The sequence below is a fragment of the Sinocyclocheilus anshuiensis genome, unplaced genomic scaffold (genome assembly GCF_001515605.1).
Source record: "Sinocyclocheilus anshuiensis isolate Anshui unplaced genomic scaffold, SAMN03320099.WGS_v1.1 scaffold2, whole genome shotgun sequence".
Classification (NCBI taxonomy): Eukaryota; Metazoa; Chordata; class Actinopteri; order Cypriniformes; family Cyprinidae; genus Sinocyclocheilus; species Sinocyclocheilus anshuiensis.
Window position 1 is genome coordinate 551,407 of NW_015542337.1, and position 23,460 is coordinate 574,866.

Sequence of the window (23,460 nt, forward strand, 5' to 3'; positions counted from 1 at the left end):
ATTTATTAGTCATTATATAGCCTAATACAGCGTGTAGGCCTATGCCATGCCTCATCTTATTCATTTTTGTTAATAACATTTTGTAAGCTAGTTTGTCATTGAATCTTACTGTTTTATTGTTGTTGTGCATTTTAATTAAAAATAATGAATCCATCTTTTTTTTTGTCTTAAAAGGTGAAAAAGGTGTATAGATGTAAGCTAAACGGACAATTATATTTTATTGTAAAACCTGACAAGATCGTGAAATCGAAAGTGAAAGCATCCGAAGCCTGGCTTATAACACAGCAAAAGTGAAACTCCCGTTCACAAAATTCAAATCACAAATAATACTACTGATGAAAAAGAACGGGTTGAATGTTAACTACTTTCGTTCACATATAACTATAAACTACGATAAAAGTTCATCAGCATGCATTGATTAATAGCATGTTGTAGCGCAAAAAAAATAAATAATAAATAAAAAACCGTGCTTGTGCAACCAACTGAGAAAGTTAATCGCAAAAGAGCGACCAGTGGGAAGAATGAGTCTGGAGCGCTGAATTGCCCAGCTCCCTCTGTCACTCAGCACCTGCGTTCAAAATTCTCTGGAGCCGCCCCTGGTACATTGATGTATTTTTGAAAAGCAAAAATGAAGTTTGTCCAACTCTAAACCCAGTCCCCAAGTAAATTAGGTTATTAAATAAAAAACTAGCAAAACGAGTTGCGCGGTGTCCCCACCACTTTTCAAAGCAAAGTTACGCCACTGAGTACAGTTTCTTTTTGTTTTAAGTTTATTTTCTAAAACTCTTGTTTTATAGTTCATCTGACCCTGTTACACATGCTGACAAAAATGTTCCACCTCATGAGTCTGCCTCAAACCTGTCAGCACCCTTTGATGAACCTGCTAACGAATTAAAAGGTATCATTAATGCAGGGTTTAACTTTTTGTTATTCAACCATTTGCATTAAATGAAATGATGTAATGTGTCTAATGTGCATTTATTTGTTTTAGGACCTGATGATGCTCTCTTTACTATTATGGAGTCTATTTGTTATCTAGTTGACACTATTCCAGAGCATGAGCTCATAGCACTGACCTGCGGCACAGAGCTATTACTGCAGAGAGCACACAGGTAAAGCAACAAAGGAGTACTTTTGCTGGGTAAATTTAAAAAATGTATATTTTGAATAGTCTATTACTTTTTCTTTTTTCTTTTTTTTTGCATAAAATATGCTTTTAAATATAAAATATTCTGTATAAAGTCAGCTTTTAAAAATAAAGGCTGTTCTAACCCATGAAAAGATTTGGCATTGTGACAAATTTTTTGTCAGGTGGCCTTTTTGTAAAATTTACCCTATTACTCGTTAGGGAGGAAATGTTCCAGTTATGAAAGCGTGATATTAATTGTTGTTTTCTATTACTATATTAATGTTTGATGACATCACTGCTTGTTTCAGTATAACTAATAACTCTCCATTATACTGTGTCTCTGTCTTTACTACAGGAAAAGGATTCTTGCTAATGGTGCACCATCTAGAACATCTCAGTTAGGCCCAGCAGTAACTCCATATTCTAGTCTGCTAAACAGACAAGGGTTTGGAGTCACGCCCTCTAGTCTAACATCATCTATGACCCCAGTGACATCAGAAAAGGCTGTCAAAACAGGCTTTCCATTTCGCAAGTCCATTGCCTCAGTCATATCTTTGGAAAATGACAGTGTGTTTGAGGATTCTGACTGCATCATCAATGGGGTTGAGACCCCTGGTGGTTCCTGGAATCCTAACAGCACCACAAAAACAGCAACTAGTAGGGACATCTCAAACAGGTCAAGTCCCCCTTCAAGCAAATATGTGTCAAAAACAGATAAGTGCTACTCAAGGTTGTCCTTCAATGAGTCAAACAATCAGACTGTGGGTGGAGATCAAGTTGACTTGTTTTATTCCCCCAAAAGAGTAGATTCAGGAAAGAGAAATACTGAGAGCAGTGTTGAAACCAACATGGAAGTACCCAACTGTTCTCGAGCAGATACAGAGCCACTTGATGACTTCCTAATTGATGACTTTGATATTGATGATTTTGATGAGACTGATGTTCCAGAATATTTTGAAGAACCTCCAAGTGTCTTGGCATCAAGAGACCGCTTTGATGCAAAAACGCCATCAGTGCGGGAGGGAGGGCCTTCAAAACCTTTGGAGAGAAAGACTGTAACACCACCAGCACTAAAACCTACCAAAACATTCAACACTGGTAGGTTTAAGTAATGTAATATCCCTTACAGTTTAGTTCATGTAATTAAAGAACCCATGAAATGGCACGATGAGCAGTTATCTGGTAACAGTTTATGCCTTGATCTACAGAACCTGTGTACAGAAACCCAGCTCATGACCGCTTTAGAGGCTTCAGCTTTCCTCACAGCCCAGAGATGATGAAGATCTTCCATAAGAAGTTTGGGCTGCATCAGTTCCGCTTCAATCAGCTGGAGGCTATTAATGCCTCACTGTTAGGGGAAGACACGTTTGTACTGATGCCTACAGGTTTGTTAGAAATGTTATAGCAACATGAGTCATTATGACTCATATTTCTTGTTTATTTTGATGTTAGACTAGACATCCCAGCACACTATGTCTTGTCTACACCTGCAGCATGTCTGGTTGCATCATTTTTTGCATGTTTAATATACGTGTATAGATATAGTGTTCATTAACTAGTGGTCAGCCAGTATTGTTTTTTTTTTCAGTGGTTTTACAATATTTAAAGATATTTATGGCCAGTGGTGCAAATCAGTTGAGATTTACACAAATTTATTTTATAATTAAAAATGGTTTTATGCAATATTTGAAAATAATAAGAAAAGAGATGATTTATTTATTCGCAAATCTGTAAGTAGACTTTGGTCAATGCCCTTAATCTTAAAATAGCAAATATATCATTTGAATGTACTTTTTTTTTCTTTTTTTTTTATGTATAAGCATATAATGTAATATGATGTTTGAGAGATGTATAATAAATGTTAAACAGACATTCCTTAAGCATGTTGAATCATGATACATTTTATTTATTTTTTTGGATAAAGTTAACCTAAGTTCAGTCTAGTAAGTGTTCACCTTGAAATATTAAGTTATTCTTACATTTACTTTCTAAAAATAATTAAATATTTCACAGCAAAAAGACACATGTAGCATGACATGAAGGTGGACATAGTAGGCTTTATAGGGTTATTAATAAATAGGACATATTAATAAATAGGACAGACATTTTGATCTTTGTCAGGCAGTCTCATTTTTTTGAGCATTAAAGCAGTGTACTTTACCTTTTCCTTTTGTTTTAGTGTTTTCTTTCTCTGTCAAGATACCAGCAATTTAAAAAAAAATGTTGCCTAATGATGATATGTTACAATGTGACACAACCCCTTTACAGGTGGTGGTAAAAGTCTCTGCTATCAGCTTCCTGCTTGTGTCTTTGCTGGAGTGACTGTTGTCATTTCTCCTCTGCGGTCTCTCATAGTTGACCAGGTCCAAAAGCTTACCACATTAGATGTAAGTCCGTCTTTTCCTTATGCACAGTAATTGTCTTAACCTGATCAAAACAGTTGCTTACTGTGAAATTGTGTTTTAGATCTGTGCAACTAGTTTATCTGGGGACAAAAAAGATAGTGAGGCTGCAAAGATCTATATGCAGCTGTCTAGGAAGGATCCCCCCATCAAACTGCTTTATGCCACTCCTGAGAAGGTGGGATTCAAATCAGACAAGTGTATTGCAAGTTTGCATGCATATCTATAACCGTATTGATATTTGTAGTTTTTGTTTTCAGGTGTGTGCAAGTGGTCGGATGATCAGTGCCCTTCAGAATCTGTATGAAAGGGGTCTGCTAGCTCGCTTTGTCATTGACGAGGCCCATTGCGTCAGTCAGGTAAACTTAACTGAAAATTATATAGTGCAACAAGAACAGTCAAATATATGTGATTTTAAGTAGTGAAGACAAGACAGTGTTTTACATAAACAGAAAATATTGGCACAGTTAAAAGCAAAAACATTGTAAAATAAATAGATCCGTTTCTTCCTCAGTGGGGTCATGACTTCAGGCCAGACTACAAGCGCTTGCATGAGCTCAGGCGGATGTTTCCCAATGTTCCTATAATGGCACTGACGGCCACAGCCACTCCTAGAGTTCAGAAAGACATTCTGAACCAGCTGGCAATGACCCGTCCTCAGGTGTAAGTTTTCCTGCAAGCAATTGCTGATTCACGTTTATGTAAAAAGCATGACATTCTGATTAATGGCACTCTCACTCTGATTACAATATGGATGCAGGATTATTTTAACACTCACCTTCCTTCAAAATACAGAGTAAAATTTTTACATTTTAAATAAATCTTTATATGGTTATGGCAGAGGAGGATGCATTAAATTGATCAAAAGTGACCGTAAATACATTTGTTACAAAAGATTTCTATTTAAAGCAAATGCTGTTTAAAAATCTTACCAACCCAAATCTTACCAATTATTTATTCTTTGATACTCGGCCATTAAATCTATAGATATCAAGTACATGTTAGTCATATTAAAATGATAATGTTTTCATAGATTCACAATGAGCTTCAACAGACACAATCTCAAATATTCAGTTTTGCCAAAAAAGCCCAAGAAGGTTGATGAGGAATGTATTCAGTGGATCAAGAAATATTACCCACGTGAGTGCTGTCCAGATTGAGACCGTCTTTAGCAATATTAATTTCTCACCACAGCATGGAGACCCTATAAATCATGTTGACTGTGTGTGTGTAGGTGACTCGGGGATTGTGTACTGCTTGTCTCGTAATGACTGCGACACTCTGGCTGACAGTCTGCAGAGGGCTGGGATCGCAGCGCTGGCTTATCACGCTGGCCTGAGTGACAGGGAATATGTCCAGAATAAATGGATCAACCAGGATGGCTGCCAGGTGAGGCACTCAGTTTTGAAAACAACTAAAACATGGACCAGCACTTTTGACCGGGCATTTTCATTTTCCCTGATTCCCAAAAATACCGCTTTTTATTTTTAACCATTCATCTTTTATTTTTAGGTTATGTGTGCCACCATTGCATTTGGCATGGGAATCGATAAGCCAGATGTGCGTTATGTGATCCATGCCAGTTTGCCCAAGTCAGTGGAGGGTTATTACCAGGAGTCAGGCAGAGCTGGTCGAGATGGAGAGATTTCCCACTGCGTCCTCTTCTATTCCTACAGTGATGTTATCCGCATCAAGAGACTCATTGCTAGTATGTTCTGCAGGATTTTTGTTTATTCTTGTAATGAAGCTAGGATATATCGGTGTTAACTGTAAACAATCCCTTAAAGGTGCAATAGGCGATTTTCAATCACATCCAAAAAAATTTTTGTTATGCTGGTTGAAAATCTCTTCACATCCCGATAGCACTCATTGTTAAGTGGTCTAAATGTATTTATCTGTATTTATATATTCTGTGGAAGGCGTCGGACCAAGAAATGTTTGTCCAATCAAAATGCTCGTTCCGAGTGTTTTGATGGACTTTCCTACCAGCCTGTCAACATGCGTATTTGCATACCTCTGCACACCCTGTTCGCGCAGACAGGATATGTCATCAGCGTATACGTCATCACGTACACTGTGCAGACAGAGTGAGAATGGCAGGCAAACTTCAACAGCCTGATCTTTCTTCCTGGTATTATAGTACTTTTACTAACTGTACTATGAAGTTTTCTCACCGGTGAATAACACATGATGTATTGTAGTAATGTTGTCTCTGGTCGTCTGATCTATGTGTGTATATGCCTTCAGGGGGCGTGGCTTTGGACGGCGATTGCAGGGAGGGTGGGAGGTTCGCTTTCAGTGCTATCAGGCTAAAGTTAGCATTTTCCAAGATCTACTGCACCTTTAATAAAACTGAGCAAGACATAGAAATATAACAGAACTTTTAAATGTTGCATTTGTTATTCAGTTAAATGACATGTTTTAAGGTGCTCTACAGAAACATGTATTTGGGATCTAAAATCCAGACACTATTGTACAGTCATAGTTAACCTGTCTGTGTGAGCGTGGCCTACATAACGGTTAATATAATTGCAGTGGATAAAGACGGCAGCCAGCAATCCAAAGCCACCCACATCAACAACCTGCACAGCATGGTGCATTTCTGTGAGAATGTGGCTGAGTGCAGGAGAATCCAGTTGCTGGCTTACTTCGGCGAGCACACATTTAATACAAGCTTCTGTAAAGAGCATCCTGAGGTCATCTGTGACAACTGTGCCAGACCACATGTAAGACAATCATAGAATCACTTCATTCTTTATAGCGTACATTATGCAAATGTCATGCATAATAATAAACTGTATAAGTTTATTGTGTATTGTACACAGCCATTGCTTGAAATTGGATATAGTTTGCTTGCCAAACAATTTAATTGATACTTGCTTTGACTAATTGTTTGCTGGTATTTTGAATATAGTGCCATTTTATGTTAATTACAGATACAAATACAAATTCATACATCTTAATGCTTGTCTCCAGAAATATAAATCAAGAAATGTCACCGATGATGTGAAGAAGATTGTGAGGTTTGTGCAGGAGAACTGTGAGAAGGTTGGAAACAGATATGGCAAATACGCCCAGCAGAACAGGCTCACTCTCAACATGCTGGTCGACATATTTCTGGGTAAGAAGCCTAGTGGGATTTGACTGTCATAAATGATAGTGTGAATATTACTATGAATATCCTTTGCCTCATCTGGTGCTTGAGATTTCCAGGTCTCAATAAGAATATCTCTTTGCGGCAGGCTCCAAAAGTGCTCGGATCCAGTCTGGAATGTTCGGAGTAGGAGCAGCCTATTCCAAACACAATGCTGAGAGGCTTTTTAAGAAACTGGTGCTGGATAGTGTTCTGATGGAGGACCTCTACATCACTAACAAAGGGCAGGCAGTGGCCTATATCTCTGCTGGGCTTAAAGCCATGAGTGTACTGAGTGGTTGTATGCAGGTGAGACCATTAATATTACGTTATTCTCACCTGTGACACTGATCTTTATGGTCAATACCGATGTTGTATGCTCTATTAATGACCATACCCCATTGCAGGTTGAGTTTGTTGAGACGGAGACTGCGTCCAGCATCAGAAAGCACAAAGCCTCTGTGATTGAGAACATTTCTAAGAGAGAGGAGATGGTTAAAAAATGTCTACAGGAACTCCATGATCTGTGCAAGAAGTTGGGCAAAGTCTTCGGCATTCATTACTACAACATTTTCTCCACAGCCACACTCAAAAAGATTGCTGGTTAGCAAATTTTCATTACATATAATATACACGCATTACATTACATTACATATAATATGCAAGTACACACACCCCCACATATATATATATATATATATATATGTATGTATGTATGTATGTATGTATATGTATGTATATATATATATATATGTATATATATATATATGTATATATATATATATGTATATATATATATATGTATATATATATATATGTATATATATATATATGTATATATATATATATGTATATATATATATATGTATATATATATATATGTATATATATATATATGTATATATATATATATGTATATATATATATATATATATATATATGTATGTGTATATATATATGTATGTATATGTGTATATGTATGTGTGTGTGTATATGATACATATACATTTATATGTGTGTGTAAACTTTTTAAATTAAAGATTCTATCACTTGTAAATGTTTCTGAAAGCCTATGTATTTATATTTTTTTAAAAATTAAATACATTGGGGAGGGTAGGAGTAAATGAATCATTTAATTAAGGTTACATTATGCTGTCATTTAGTATCTGAAATGTGCTGATTTAACAGAAGTTACTTAAGTCTTTTTTTTTTTCCCCCAATCAGCTTTACATAATGTGTTACAAGGATGAAACACCTCATTAAGTTAAAGCAATTCATTCCCTTTCTTTTTCACAGCCCCATGTGCTCTGTGTTAAATGTATTGTGATGCATTTCTGTGCAGAAACTCTCTCGTCTGATCCGGAGGTTCTGCTGCAGATTGATGGTGTGACCGAAGACAAGCTGGAGAAGTATGGAGCTGAGGTTATTGAACTGCTGCAGAAGTACTCCGAGTGGCAGCTGCCTGGTGAGGGTCTGACAGCACACCAAATAGATTATGTCTTCAAGATAAATGCTTTCCATGACACAATAAATAATCCTACATTACAGTAATCCTTTCTAGCTTCAACCTTGTTTTAGAGACTAGCATTCTAAATTTAGGCAATCCCCAAGTCTAGAAATTCAAATACGCGTCTATAAGATGTGGTCACATTTACCGCAGACAAAATCCAGTTGGTCATGCAAATTCAGCACTTTGACCAACAGAAAGCTGCTTGGTTTAAAAGTAATGACTTTGTGAGCTGTGCTTCATACATGGCTATATTATTGGTAAAGGACATTTTTTGCTAATGTTTTTGCTAACATAGCTAATGTGATTGCAAGTTTAGGGTGTTTAAAGTTACAATATATATAAAATACTATAGAGATCCTCTAATTTTACTAGCTGATATTACTATTAGTTTAAAGCTGCCTCATACATATTTATTTTGTTAATGTAATTTCCCTTAGTCCAAGATAAGTTCAAAATACTTAAAGGTGGGGTAAGCGATTTCTGGTAGCCAATGTTGACATTTGAAATCACCAAAACAAACACTCCCCTACCCCAAAAGGGTCTCGCCCCTATTTTGATAGCTCTGCCCCACACATACGTACGCAACCCAGGCAACGATTAGTTCTGTGAAACAAAGCAAAACCAATGTTACACCGGACGCGAGTAGTGCGGCGAGACAAAATACTATGGAACTCGTTATAATCAGGGATGCTGTCTACATCACATAGATATATATTTATATCTATGGTCTACACTGGATGCGGCACGACGCGACAAATCCCCGACAGAAAACTGCTGCTGCGTTCTATTTATGACGTATTGACACAAACTCCGGTGCTGGAAAGCTGATCCGATATTTACACTGGTCCTACTTCTTGCCTTATTGCCTTAAGCCTTCTTTTGTTCTGCAGACGTTGTCCTCTTTTGTTTTTTTTTTATCCGCCATCTCTATCTCTCTGTCGCTCGGCTCGCTAATGTCCGTCCTGTGCACTGAACGCTCTCTCCTCCACATCATGAGTAGACACGCCCCTTACTGCTGATTGGCTACAAGATTATGCTATTCGGCCCGAATCAGTTTTCTAAAGCGTTTTTGAAAAATCGCTTACCCCACTTTTAATATAATAAGAAACCATACTACAGTTGTGATTTGGCTTGCTCTACCTATAAACTTTAAAACGGATCATATTTCAGCTAGCTCAAAACGGCAACCTATAAAGCTCTTGAAATGAAGTAGTTTAAAAGATATAATGTTCTCGCACTTCCTCTGCAGCTGAGGCACAGACAGAGAGTTCAGGATGGATTGACACAACAAGAGGCCATCAAAACGAGGAAGATGACGATGATGAAGGGGACACCACATCAACCTATTTCAGAAGCACCTCTGGACGAGGAGCAAAGAGAAAGCAAGGGTCTTACTCCAGGAAACCCAAAAGAAGAAAAGGTGCCAGCGGCCAAAACTCCTCCTCTAAAGGGTCAGTATGTTACAGCAGAAGTATTGTTGGATTGTGCTGACTTTCATATCGGCTATATGAACCCAAATTAACTCTCCCTCTCCACCCTTATTGTACTGGATACAGCAATAACTGGTCTTCATCAAGAGGAGGAGGAGGAAGAGGGGGATACAGGGGTGGTAATCGAAGTGCAGGCAGAGGTTCCAGGCCGGCTCCATCAGTCCCAGCAGTGAAGAGGCCCGGCTTCATGGCTTTGCCCACTCCACAGACTGCTGCTCGTCCATTCCTCAAACCAACATTCTCTCATCTCTAGAATCAGAATACTCCTACTGGTAATGTCAATTAATGTGACTTTGTAAATATTTGTAATTTGTAAAGCGTTTGTATACACTGATTTTTAATAAATATAGTTTTGTGGTGTATATTAGTTTACATTTTTGATTTATATAACATTGAAGCACAAGGGTATACATTTCAAAACAAATTTTGGGGGTTTCAAATCGGGCTGGTTTAATCTATTCTCATTTTTACGGAACGATACCGATTCTTAAATACCAAGAATCGATTATTCTAGCTTAGTTTTCAGTTAATGGACGGAACATTGAAGGGCACTTCCCATCCAATAAATCGCAATAAGCATTGCTTTGGTACTTTTAATATGAAACAAAGTCTCAGATTTCAAATTCTGTCCATTGTATTGCAGTATTCAAACAATAAATGTCGTTTTGGCGCTGTTTAATGTGGAGTGACAGATCGGTCTCATGTAATCGCTCAATCAGTGTTTCAGCCGCGCAAAGACTTCAATATAACGGTTGTAAACAATGTCATGTAACGTCACATTTACCTCAGAAAAAAACATATTAGGTAACCATAAACTCATTAATCAGCTAGAAAAATAAACTGTAGAGAGGGGCATTTTGCTAAATGTTTGCACCATATAACATACCCATTATAATTTTTGCTGTTCTTCAAGGTTTAATTTATGTTTGAATAAATCCATCAAGTTTCTATGACCGCCACAATTTAAATGTTTATTTTTAAAAAAACGAAGTAGAAATATTATGTAATTGTAACTTTATTATTTTAAAAACTTCATTAAGTGTAATTTTAGCAGTTGTACTACAAATCAGTCTATTTTACCCTTAAATATTATAGTAATGTAGTACCAACTGACTCTTATATATAACTCTTGTATATTTTACAACATTAGTTGATTTTTTTTTCCTTGAGAAAATTTGGCATGTACTGTACCTGATATATATCTAAAATCAATATTGAATCGAACTGGTAATCGAATCTAATCGAATCTCAAGCTTGTGAATGAGAATCGAATCGAATCGTGAAATTTGTGTCAAAACCCAGCCCTAGTTTCAAATATATGTTTGCTACAATTTTTTTCCTTGAAAAGAAAAGAAAATTAACAAAAATTGTGCTATCACCCCATTTCTTACAGGTTGCTATATCATCTTTAAGTATAGTTTGCAGTAAGTTTTCAAAAATATTTTTGGGGAAATGCCACAGTGAAGCAGTGATGCCATTTTATTATAAAGGAAATGGTTATTAGTCTAATTTCTTGAATTAGCAAATTAGAGAACCATCTGATTGATTCCTACATACAGAATTTTTGCACTGTGAACTATAAACCACAAGATATCTCAAACTCTTTTGAATTTTTATTTCAAGTTTGAATATTTCCATGGCACCAGTTACAAGGGACTATCAGTGAAACATTTTCTTTATACCATTTTCATGGAGGGTTTCCTACAGTACAAAGATGATTTTGGAATGAATCTGACTTAACAGGAACTGCATTTGGCACATACATTTTGTATATAGTTCAATATTCATATATTAAGGAAATAAACCGCAACCTTCACTCCCAAATAGAAAAGATGCAGATTACAGAAAAATACGCCCACAGACAGACATCTATGCATAAACAAATGTGCATGTGTATGCATGTCTGTCGAGGGGACTGTGGGGGCTGGCAAAGTGACAAATGCACAGTACAGTAAATGAAACGTGTTGCCAACACTGATCTTTACAGGATCTCCGCGCCATAGTGAATCTTAAAGCTACGGTTCAGGTGAAGTCAGATTTTACCAAATAATTTGGGAATTTGTATGCAAGCATTTACGGAGCAGTTCATTCTAATGATGATGACATTTAAAGTCCCTGGTAGAATATTTATCAGAACTTCAAGTTGATCTGAGACATCACGCAGCTGCTGTCTAATGCGAGTGGTTCATTGAATTACCTCAAGGAATCTCTTATAAACATGGAGGACATCCTGACATTACTTGGAATGCGGTCCAAATCTAAAGATCAGCAGCCATTTAATACGATTTCACAACAGAATCTAACAGCTGTAGCCCCCAATACCAGATCTTGAACATTAAAATCACCGTCTTTAATAGTTTTGCTTGAAGCTGTAACATTTTGTTCATGCGGTCAAGGTATATTTGAAGCCAGTGAAGTGCTTTATCTGCAGTGTACAGTAATACTCCTGAATGTCTACTTTTTATAGTGTCATGGCAAGTGTTCAACTTCCAAGTTACTTACACTTGTATACTAAGAATAAAAATACTTCTGTACAAAGTTCACAGAGGGACCTTGTGAAATTACCCAGTTAGATAATTACAGAAATGATCCAATTTAGCTGACAATTGTCCTTTACAGGACCCTTGCATTCATCACAGTCAAACCTGGCCATTCCGTACAGTACAAGAAAACTGTCTAGAGACAAAATATGAAGTAGAAGCGCACAAGGACAGTAGTAGCAATTGCCCTTGATCTACTAGTCTAGGAAGCAGCACACCAGTTGAAACTTGGGCAATAGGATTTCAAGGATGAAGAGAAGCGTAACACTTCAGAACAACAGGACACTGACAGTTCAGGATCCAAACAAGATAAGTGCTCACAATGAGTATAAAATGTAGCAAATTTAGGCAATAATCGTCATAAAAAATGAGCCTTTTAGTTCAAATGCAATTTTGCGTCTAACTTAAAAGGAAATGGATTCATTCCGAACTCGTTAGAAAACATCAGGTAGTCTGACTTGCTACACATCAGCACAAAAACCATCAAAATGATTAATCTGTATGATTCTATAATTCAGGTTATTGCTTATTGAATGGTGCTGCCATGCAGGACTGACCGCTGAGGCTACATAATGCTGTCAATGAGTAAAATTCGATCCACTTCAATTATTATTTTTCAAAACCTTAACTGGTCTTACAAGCTTTTTTTTTTTTCTCCGCTCAAAATCCATTTATTTATATTCTGAATCAAACCCCATCATCAAGGCATGCAAGTACTCATCAGAGCAACACCGTTGTATTATTGTACTGTGAAAACAACTGTTTGATCAGATTCTACAAAAATATGGACTTAAGCCACCACAACGCTGTTATAATTTGGCACATCAGAGATGTTATAAATGCATGCATGAATACTTGTCAAGGTAAGAGACATGCATAACTCCAATGGCCCTCTCTCTTTTCCATGTGTTTCAGCAGTTTCTGCTACGGTTTTCCACGCGCCTCATATTCGTCCATCGTAGCAAAAACCAGTTTCAGCTCCTGTGGTCAGTGGAAGACAGCGGTTCTACCAAATGGTTATAAAGGCATGTAACTTGACTGCACAATTCAGCTAGTAAAACCCATTACGGTTACCGTCAGCTGCTTCCTAAAACACATCTCAGCCGTCATTTTATTCACTAGCACCATAGTGATTCTGGCCTCAAACACAACAGCAGATTGTGATTGGTGGATTGAAGCATGTTCATTTAAAATAACTGTACTAGTAAAGCCAAGCTTGTGAGCTGCCACAAACTAATGCTAAAAGCTACAATTATTGTGAGTACCAGTGTAAGATCTAAAACATCCCCTAATTACCACTAGCTGTTACTTCTCTCAACCCTGGTCTCTTTTTCACTGTACACAAAAATAAGTCTGCTCCTTCTGCATTTTGCATTCACTTCCTCTATTTTTCGCTTTCTCAAATACAAAAACAATTACATCAATAGCAGTTTCAAAGGGGCAGGCATAAAATAGATCATGTATGGTAAAATAAACCCCCTGTCCAACTTGCATGCCACTGGAAGAATCTTCTGTCTTCAAATAAATAATATAGACTAATCAGGACTTGGTGTACTAAAGACTAAACCTGGCCTTCTAGTACATATTGCCAAAAACATCATCAATTAATTAAAATATGAGCATACACAAACATACACACACAGTCTTTTGGCTAAACTGTGTATAAAGTCATCAGTATTGTTCGAATGCAGGGCCAATATACAAAGCACAGGGACGGTTTTCTCATTACTGGTTAAGTGACTGAATTGGAAATGGATTGTAGATCTGGATTAAAATCTTTCCCGTGTCTCCCTTGACAGAAACGCCATAGATTCTAGACCTCATCTGGAACACAGAGCTAAAAAAGGTATAATTTAATTTTCAATAACAAAATAACATTTCAGTTTCTGTTAAAATATACATGGAAAAACTGTCGATATATTAGGAAACTAACTACTTTTTGTACAAAAAGTACAGCATTGTTATTGTAATTAAGAATAAACATAGCATGATATCCACAGAATACAAACTTAAAACCAAGGTCGATATGGAATAAAAAAAATTATTACTTCATACAATGGGATTTCTTTCTATTGAGAAATACTCAGAATGGAAAATGTAAAAAAATTATTATAATAAAGCAAATACACATACTCGTGAAAAAAATTATGTACTTATTTCTTAAAAACCAAACCCTTACAGTATTGCACATCTACTGTAACTAGATTGGATCTATGGGTGCTAGTTGCTTTTAAATCAATCATGATAACTTTGAGATACTTGACACTATTGGGTCACATGACATAACACAATTAATTTTTCTGTATCCATTAGAAAGAACCTTTTTAAAAAGAATTCTACTTCACAGCTTGCCATCGCCTAAACACAATAATATTCCTAAAATGTATCTGACACCCTAAAACACAAGCCACCAAATACAGAACTCAAATGTACCCATCAATTTTATTCAAATAACATCATTTCCAGTCTTTCCTCAGCTCTCGCTTCAAAAATAACTTGCACATTCTTACCTTACATATAACCCTCTGCTGATCTGATCGTTGATGTGGTAAATTTATAGCAGCCTTCAGAATTTACTAAGAGTTACATGACGGATGGATATTAATTATGCATAAACTCAGAAAAGCATTGGTTTTCAACTTTCTCGTGCTTTCCATCCCACTCTACCGTACCAACTTGACTTAATGCACCACATTCTTTAATAAGACTTTAATAATTATTATTTTAAAATAAATATAAATGAAGGCAACATTCTCGTTGCAACAAAATATTTCATATTCCCTATTTAAGGAACGATATATTCTTCTCAAGTCTTTGAATTAAGTTTTGTGTTTTTTTTCTTCTCATTTTTTTGTAAAAATAAAATACCTGAAATGACCTGAAATCCAAAATAAGGAAACCAAAAAAGAAAAAAAATTTCTTTGTAAAATCTTTGTTAAAAAAAAAAAAAAACGACAAAAATAAAGGTGTAAAAATGGACGGGGGAGAAAGAACTAAAAGTGGAAGAGAAGAGGAGCTGTGGGCCTGGTGGTCCACCGTGTGTCAGCAAGAGTGTCATGAAAGAAGCTGGGTTCATGGGACGGGTTGATGCCCTCCGTCTCTCTCTCTCTCTCTCTCCACGTGTTTAGCGTCTTCTCGACCCCAACAAGGGAGGCTTTACGAGCTTTAGTGCCTCATTTTCACTTGTTAATGAGCAGCCCGCCCGCCCAGCGGAGCTTGCAGGCAAACCACCGTCTGAGGGGACAAAAGTATTCGTAATGGAACTGCTCAAACTCGGGGGTCTGGCGGATATCACGTAAAAATGCAATGTCAAGGTCGGACTCAGTGAGGATGATGAGGAGGAGGAGCAAGACAAAGAGGAGTCCAATGGTCACAAGGAGCAGACGGAGTACACTTAAAACAAACTTATTCACCTGTTCCGTCTCGCTGAGTGCGCCTGCGCTCTGCACGGGGCCCACCGCCCTACTGTCCGCTCCTAACTCGGCCATGTCGCCCACGGTGGGCGTGCCTGCCTCAGACTCTTTCTCCTCCTCGATGCTGCAGGGGGCGCCGTTGATCTGGCGTGAGACTGCCATCTCCAGGCTGTGCTCGGCCACTGGTGTGGGCAGCACGCTGTCGGAGGGACTATAGGTCTCATCGGAGATGACTGCCGTCCCATCGCCGGAGTCCGTCGCCTGGCTCCGCGAACGTGGGATGAAGGCGTCGCCGTGGGACATGGAACGCACGGGAGTGGAGTGGGCGCTGTCCCGCAAGGATTCCAGACCTGGATGGATGGAAGAGGAAGGATAAGAGAGAGACAAAAAGACAATGTAATAAGATAAAACATTTTACTCTTTACTTAAGTTAAATCAAGGCTGGCTTTTCTAGGTTACCATTGTGTCTAATGGCAAGTTCACACTGCACTATTTTAGCCCTGATTTTCACTCACCGACAGGTTTTGCGAAATCGCAAACAAATGCCCAAAATCGGAGGCAAATTGGTGCTCGTTCACGCGAGTGACAATCATGCAGTGTGAATTATCAAAGACGTGATCTGAGAGAATCATTCATTCATTAAAAATCCTGCTGTGTGAAATGAGTTCTGACTGACCTGCAGCCGATGAGAGAGCAAGATACAGAGCTGCGGGAGGAGTTATAGACCACAATATCAACAATCCTTGCTCCCCACGTCTCCCCAACTATTTCCTCCTCCATAATCTTTTTTTTCTTTTTTGCCCTTTCACTATAAATCAGCGCACAGACCATTTGTATCGCAAACTTTTTACGGGCTACCATTTTAATAACATTTCCAGTCTCGTGCGAGAACTTGTATCTTGCGTTATTCCATTATCACTTCTCACGTGCATTTGGTTGTGAAACGTAGTTTGCGGACCAGTCAAGAGTTGTCGGCGATTATTCCTATTGTGAAGTCATGTAGTGTGTAACCTCCTGTCGCCTATCCATTGTACAATGTGAACACAGCAGCAACTGAATTCTACCCCAGATAGTCATGCAGTGTGAAAACGGTGATTTGACGACTTTGAAAATCGTTCAGTGTGAACTCGGCATAAGTTTGTCTTTAAAATGTCAATAGCTTTGATACCATAACTTGACCAGTACTGTAATATGTGATGTCCCTATTCAAAATAAAATGTCTCTTAAAGGGGACATCGGATGCAAAATTCACTTTTACATGGTTTGCATATAAATGTGTCTTAGCAGTGTGTTACAATGAAAAAATCCATTCACTCCATTTTTGGATCCCCAAAAAACCTAAAGTCTCAATTGTCAAGCCTTTTTGATTTTCTGAACAGTATGACATCACACTGCTCAGGCTCCGCCCACGGCCACTGACGGACTGTCCCGTATAAGCATATTTCCGCCCTCAGCCAGTTGTATGCCGTCCGCCATTTTCTCTGCGCTCAAGCAGCTGTAGCAACAACGTCTCGTAAGCAAATGCGGGTGTTTTTGTAGTTGGATATAAAAGTTAACATGAAAAGTCTTCATTTTCTCCCGACATGAGAGCCACTGAGGACGCAGTGGATTGGTTTAGTTTTTGATGGAAATGCACGACCAAATACACAAAAAAAAACAGAAGAGAGGGGTGGGGTGAGCAGTAGCTCATTATCATTTAAAGAGACATTAACCGAAAAGGCTCGCTGTGAACAGAGCCGTTTTTGACGAGATAAAAAGGGTGTTGTTTTACAGTACATGACCATTGAGGAATTTTAACCAAAGTATTTTGCAGACATTTCATGAAGGCCCTAAAGAATCATACCGTGCGATGTCCCCTTTAATATAAAAGGTCCAGACAAAATTCATAGGCTACCTAGTATGCGAAAAGCAGTACATCAAATGAGTAGTCCAAACATGCAACAATTACAAAATAATGTGAAAAATGAGAACAAATTTCCTATTTGGCCTAGCCACTATTTAGCCTAGACACTCTAGAACTTTGGTTTTTCATTTTTGCATTATCTGAGTGAAATTTACGCGGAACCTCCAACTGGTGTGACGTCATTTTGAACAATCAGGTTTGTTTCAAGAATCCTAAACAGTTTACCGAAGCTGGAAAAGTTCGCTCCTAAGAACTACCATTGATCCATGGTGATTGTGTTTGTGTTAGGTAGGTGTGCTCTGGTGCTGCTCCTTTGATGTGGAAATCTTCTCGGGTTCATTTCCTCCATTCAGTCTGTCGAGGTCAAACATCCACGAGTAAAACTGCGATACTGCAAAGCTGCTTGCTTTAAAGCAATCTATTGTATAAAGCACTAAATAAATATGACGTGACTTGACTGTCTTCTCACCACTGCCATTTTTGGTGTTTGTTTTGCTATTTACATATTCATCTAAATGCTGCTCTCAGCAGGAGGGGCAGCGTTTGACCTTTCCTTGACAGGTGACTGCGTGATTGAGTTGACCAAATGGCAGATCTTTTCTGTATTCGGACGTATATTTGGGTGCAAAGAATTTTTGAAAAAGAAAAAATGTAGGGCAGAAACTTGATTATATGCATCGGGTTGTTGATATGATTTTGAAACGCGAGTGTTGCACTCAAAAATGGATGCAGATAAACAAAATATCAGCCATTAGCACTTACTTTTTCAGTTTTTCAACATCCAGTCAATCGTGTCCATTCTTAGCATCTTATTCCGGCCTCAAAGGGCTCATTCCATGCAACCTGACAAGTAGCAATCGCAAAGGACAGAAAAAACAACAAGATGTGCACTGTGCTTGAGGGACAATAATACAAGGGTCTCAAGAAGGTGACAGACCCAAATACTGAATCACAGGCCTGGAGTTCAGTAATGTGCTCGGAGCAAAGCAGACCTGAGTGCTAATGTGAAAAGACATTTCCCAGCTTGTTTGCTCCGATAGACACTGTACTTCAAGCCCCCACAGGCCTGGGAATCACACGTATTGACAGGCAAACAGCCAACTTGCTGAGGTGTCGTAACAATTAGCAGCACATGGTCAATCCAAAGGACTAGACCTCACTATACAACATGCACATGTATATATAGCACACAATCTTAAATAGCTACTAACTTAGAAAGGCTTTAAATAGGTTTTGTGATACCAGTCTATTATAATGCAGTACAGAAGTTACATGATATACAGAATCCATCTGAGAGGGGATATATATTTCTGTTCTTAAACATAACTTTAACACCGTGATGTTAAGAGGATTAGTCACAGTAAGTGACCACATAGGCCACAGAGTGAGGATGCAGCAAATCTCCCATAAATCCTTGTGCTTCAGTTCTCGCATACCCTTTTCCTCAAGGAACCCCAAGTAGAGAAGCATACGAGTTTTGCTGAGCATTAGATTCTTGAGCGTGTCATTGCAGATATGTTACATCTCTATTCTGATGTGAAGGGATTAGGATTTCATCTTTTGACGATGTGACATTTTACTGCTCAACCAAAGGCCTCTCATTCACACTATTAGACATCCTGCCAAAGAGAAAAATAGTCACACATGAAAGCAAAGCACATCTGCTTTAGTGCATAAAGCTGAACTCGGCTCTCATTTATCTGAGTTTAAAGAACCCTGGAATTAAACAGTTCCGGTTTTACTAGAAATATGAGCATACGGTTATAAGAAAAAGCTTGCGAAGCCTTTGTATTTACCTGTACTTCTGCATTAATAATTCATAAAAATGTGCACTGCTCTCCTTAAACGGTTTAAACATTTACAGACCAGACAGTAAAATGTGAACCTTGAAATGTGAACATTAACTGACTGTTAAATCTTCTTTAGCAGTAATGGCTTCCATCTATTAGTACTGTAGTTTGGAAATCCCTTTAAAATTGTTTAACTATTTGAACTGTTTCTTTAACTCTTCAGTTCATATATCTGGGGTTCTTTGTGTTAAACGCTCTCTTCAGCTCATGTCACTATAGTGCATCCATAGAATTGATGTCTGGACTGAGAGCACAATTTCTTCTGTGAAAGCAGTTCCAGTAGTGAATTACTTTTTGTATCTATGTCTTCTTGTATCACCGAGCTTCAGGTGATGAACGGCTACCCTGATATTATCATCCTCCTCTCACCATGCTTCACAGCTGGAATCAGGTTTTAGTTTCAGGCTGCAGTCCTTCAAACATTATGCTGCGCATTTCTGCAACTCCTGCAGTTATTTTTTCAGCTGCATTTCTCACTGTCTTCTTGTCGTGATGTTTGCAGGATGGCAACTCCTTGAAAGATCAGTAACAGCACTGTATGTCTTACACTTGCAGATTGTGGATTAATGAATACCAAGGAATCAGTGGTGTTCTGAAATTGGGAGGCAAAGTCATCAGCTTTTTTTTTATCAAACGTAAATTCATGTCCCAATTACATTTTCTTGGTTAAACAAACATTACTTACGCTATCAGAAGAATAAAAAACAATTCTATTTTATATTTTTACATTAACAATGTAATCCATATTCTATTTTTTAAAGCCAAAAGTTAGCATTTTGCATTTATTCCAAAATAAGTCAAGGCAGTAACAATTTAAATTAAAGCTGCAAGCAGCATTGAAAGGGCCCTCGCACACAGGCTCATCGCTTTAAGGATTGGCTTTAGGAAAACAACGAACTGTGGGCAATATGCATTTAAAGTGGTAAATATAGAAGGAATATGTCAAAGTCATTTATTTGTGCCAAACTTCCTGCTGCCAGCTGGTGGCGCTATGACTATAACTTTATATTGGCATGTAGAGGTCTTCAAGCCACGACTTTGATCAAACATATGAAGTTTGGTGCAGATTGAACATGGTATGTTTGAGTTAGCGTAAAACATGACATATCCTGTTGCCAACAGGTGGTGCTATGATTATAACTGTATATTGGCCTTTAGATGTGTTTAGGCCAGGACTCTTATTGAACTTGTGAAGTTTGGGGCAGATCGGACATTGTATGCCTGAATTATAACAACTTCCCATTTCATGGCGAAACATTGAAATTTGTCAGACCACCACAGACATGCCCTTGAACGAAAACTCAAGATCTTCGCAATTTAACATCACAAAGGGCTTTAGATTAGACTTACCAAATTTGGTGTTGAGCTGTTTAAATCTCTAGGAGGAGTTTGTTAAAGTACAAGGCCTGACAATTGCAAAAACGGCACAAAACTTGCTGAGAAAATTCAAAATAACAGACCTCCTGTTGGGTTTCAGGCTTCGTACCAGGGGACTTTTTTGTAGGTGTTGGTGTGTTGCATGTGTCTACTGAATTTCGTACATGTATGTGAAACATAGTTTATGGGGCCCTTCGCTGAAATTTTATAGGTGGCGCTATTGGGGCAATTCCAATAGATTGATTTGTGAACTTATGTTCAGCTATTCTTTTTAATAGTTAACTTTTAACTACTTTTGAATTTTTCGTCACAGACATGGAACACCATTACAGTATAGTGTTCGCTCAGGCTGATTCGCGAACGCGGAATGCGCACAAACACAAGAGGTGAGATTTATCGTATGAACCAATCACAGCCGATCATAACCAGTCATTACCAATCATATCGCAATGGAGGCATTACCTCCTCTCCCCCATTCATTCTCAGTTACCCCCCACCAAATCACAGCACGCTTTAGGGGGTCTATTAAAACTCAATGGGCTCAGGGGAAGTGAGACACGGACTCCCGTTTTGGGCAGTGTTTCTTTAGAAAAACAAGTAATTTATACACTTTTTAATGTTATATTTTGTAATATTTGCGTTATTTTATTTTTGTACTACAATGTTTTTTCTCATCCAATATTTTGAGGAGGCACTGCCTCCCTTCCCAAGAATGCTTCTACAGCTTTCAAGCTTCTAACATGCACTATTAATTATGATCAGGACATATGAAGAACCTTTTATTGATTCTGTCAATAACCAAACGTTTCTTAGTGAGGTAGAGTATCTTCAATCCACACATCTCATTGATCGACTCCAATTGCTCTTTAAAGAAAACATTCGCCTGTAGGTTCACAATCCAAACAAGACTATGATTGTGTGTGTCTGCATTGTTATGTATAGATAATGCATATAATTCCAATGGTAATTCCAACTTCTCTTTGCAACTGCAGTATCATATAAAAGTTACCCAAATACTTAAAATAAAATATACAGTATTGTTCAAACGTTTAGGGGTGGTAAGATGTTTTAATGTTTTTGAATGAAAATATGCTCAACAATGCTGCATGTATTTGATCAAATATACAGTAAACAGTAATATTGTGAAATACATTATTACAGTTTAAAATAACTTTTCTATTTTAATATATTTCAAAATGCATAGCTGTCTTCAGGATCACATGATTCTTCAAAAATCATTCTAACATGCTGATTTAGTACTCCTCAAACATGTCTTATCACTGTTGAAGACACTTTTGCTACTTAGTATTTTATATAATTTTCTTTTATGTACAGAAAGCTCAAAAGTCTTCACTGTCACTTTTGATCAGTTTAATGCAACCTTGCTCAATAAAAGTATCAATTTCTTTAAAAAGAAAAAGAAAATCTTACTGGCCCGAAACATTTGAGCATCAATGTATGTTCTTTAGAATTAAAGCACTTCACACCTCAAAGAGCTTTTATAACTGACAACAATCACAGCAACACCAACAGAAATTCCATTACCTGTCTCTTTCTATTCTAACCCACCTAATCCGATTTCATCAAAACAGCAGAAATAAAATACATCTTACTGAAAAAGACCTTCAGTAAAACCTAATAATACAAAAATCAATCTGGTGCACAAGCAAACACACATTAGACTTTACCTAAAGCTGTGGTGGGCACTGCATAAGATGGTGAAGTCATGGGCAAAGGTGATGCCCGCAGCTGGTCCTGCTGCCCCGTGAGGGCTGGGTAAAGGGGCAGCACGCCCAGGGCCTTTCCCAGCATACGAGGCCCCAAACTCAGCACCCGAACCTTTACATCCCGATAGCAGTGGTTGATCATGCGCAGGTGGACGTTCATCCGGGTGGTGATGCGGATTAGGCACTTCACCATGTTTATCTCCGAAAAGCGAACGTCTGCAGCTGCCGGACTTCTTTAGCGGTTACCGGTGCCCTATTTCCACCATGGGCTGCTGGGTAAAGGCTTGGCTGTGCTGGTAAACGGCAGAGTAGGCACCCAAGACGGCGGTGGCCAATCCTACCCCACCCAAGCCTCTCACCTCCTCCTCCCTTCTACAGCCAGTGACTTAAATGGCGAGAAAGGTCCTGTCTATTTTCAGAGGAGGGTATTAATACTCCTTGAAGACTCACAGTCAGCACATGCAGGATAGTTGACTTTATCCTCCCCAGCTCTCTGAGCCGATCGCACTACAGACAAGAGCTCTTCACAACATCTTAAGATGGTCTTTTCTGTGTTGAATCACAGAGAGGATACAGTGACCAGAGATTTAACTATGCTGTCTATGTAGAGTGTACTCTTCATGTTGAGAGGGCAGTGCTCTGTTGTGATGCTAGTCTAACAGTCAGGCTCATTAGATGAGACCCAGAATGAAGGGGTGGGCAGAGGACACCGGTAAGCCTTGGATGGGTGGGACAAGATGGCACAGCTGGTGCCACAGGGAAGTATTAGTACTGACTGTACACAGCTGGCACAGAAATAGAGTGGTGTGACTGACAGGAGCACCTGCATCTCCACTCTTCTAAGTGACGGCCGGTTCAGCCTCATATTACTGCATGCGGTCAACTTGTGAACTTTGGTGAGGATGTGTGTGCGTAAAAAAAGAAAAAGAAAAATCTCTCTCTCTCTCTCTCTCTCTCTATATATATATATATATATATATAAATAA

General features: G+C 38.3%; 2 protein-coding genes across 6 annotated transcripts in view; one reads left to right on the plus strand and one right to left on the minus strand.

The window, feature by feature from the left end:
• LOC107691123 (Bloom syndrome protein homolog) overlaps positions 1-13,984 on the plus strand; it is a 16,407-nt gene extending 2,423 nt beyond the window's left edge. For 3 of the 5 annotated variants that reach the window (XM_016489599.1, XM_016489602.1, XM_016489603.1), the window contains 19 exons: positions 798-898; positions 992-1,112; positions 1,485-2,227; positions 2,338-2,514; positions 3,398-3,516; positions 3,596-3,709; positions 3,792-3,890; positions 4,046-4,194; positions 4,565-4,671; positions 4,766-4,920; positions 5,044-5,239; positions 6,067-6,257; positions 6,508-6,652; positions 6,774-6,973; positions 7,072-7,267; positions 8,007-8,129; positions 9,424-9,625; positions 9,722-9,936; positions 13,123-13,984. In XM_016489599.1, the coding sequence (XP_016345085.1) occupies positions 798-898; positions 992-1,112; positions 1,485-2,227; positions 2,338-2,514; positions 3,398-3,516; positions 3,596-3,709; positions 3,792-3,890; positions 4,046-4,194; positions 4,565-4,671; positions 4,766-4,920; positions 5,044-5,239; positions 6,067-6,257; positions 6,508-6,652; positions 6,774-6,973; positions 7,072-7,267; positions 8,007-8,129; positions 9,424-9,625; positions 9,722-9,917 (3,334 nt within the window). In that variant the 3' untranslated portion in view covers positions 9,918-9,936; positions 13,123-13,984. Of the gene's footprint in view, positions 1-797; positions 899-991; positions 1,113-1,484; positions 2,228-2,337; positions 2,515-3,397; positions 3,517-3,595; positions 3,710-3,791; positions 3,891-4,045; positions 4,195-4,564; positions 4,672-4,765; positions 4,921-5,043; positions 5,240-6,066; positions 6,258-6,507; positions 6,653-6,773; positions 6,974-7,071; positions 7,268-8,006; positions 8,130-9,423; positions 9,626-9,721; positions 9,937-13,119 lie in introns of all 5 variants that reach the window. The other 2 variants (XM_016489600.1, XM_016489601.1) reach the window with 2 other exon arrangements.
• A 20-nt stretch (positions 13,985-14,004) lies between these two features.
• LOC107691145 (FERM domain-containing protein 5-like) overlaps positions 14,005-23,460 on the minus strand; it is a 133,446-nt gene continuing 123,990 nt past the window's right edge. Inside the window, exons 12-13 of the mRNA XM_016489630.1 lie at positions 22,436-22,707; positions 14,005-15,967 (exon numbers count right to left, since the gene is read on the minus strand). Coding sequence (XP_016345116.1) covers positions 15,384-15,967; positions 22,436-22,707 — 856 coding nt within the window. The 3' untranslated portion in view covers positions 14,005-15,383. The remainder of the gene's footprint in view (positions 15,968-22,435; positions 22,708-23,460) is intronic.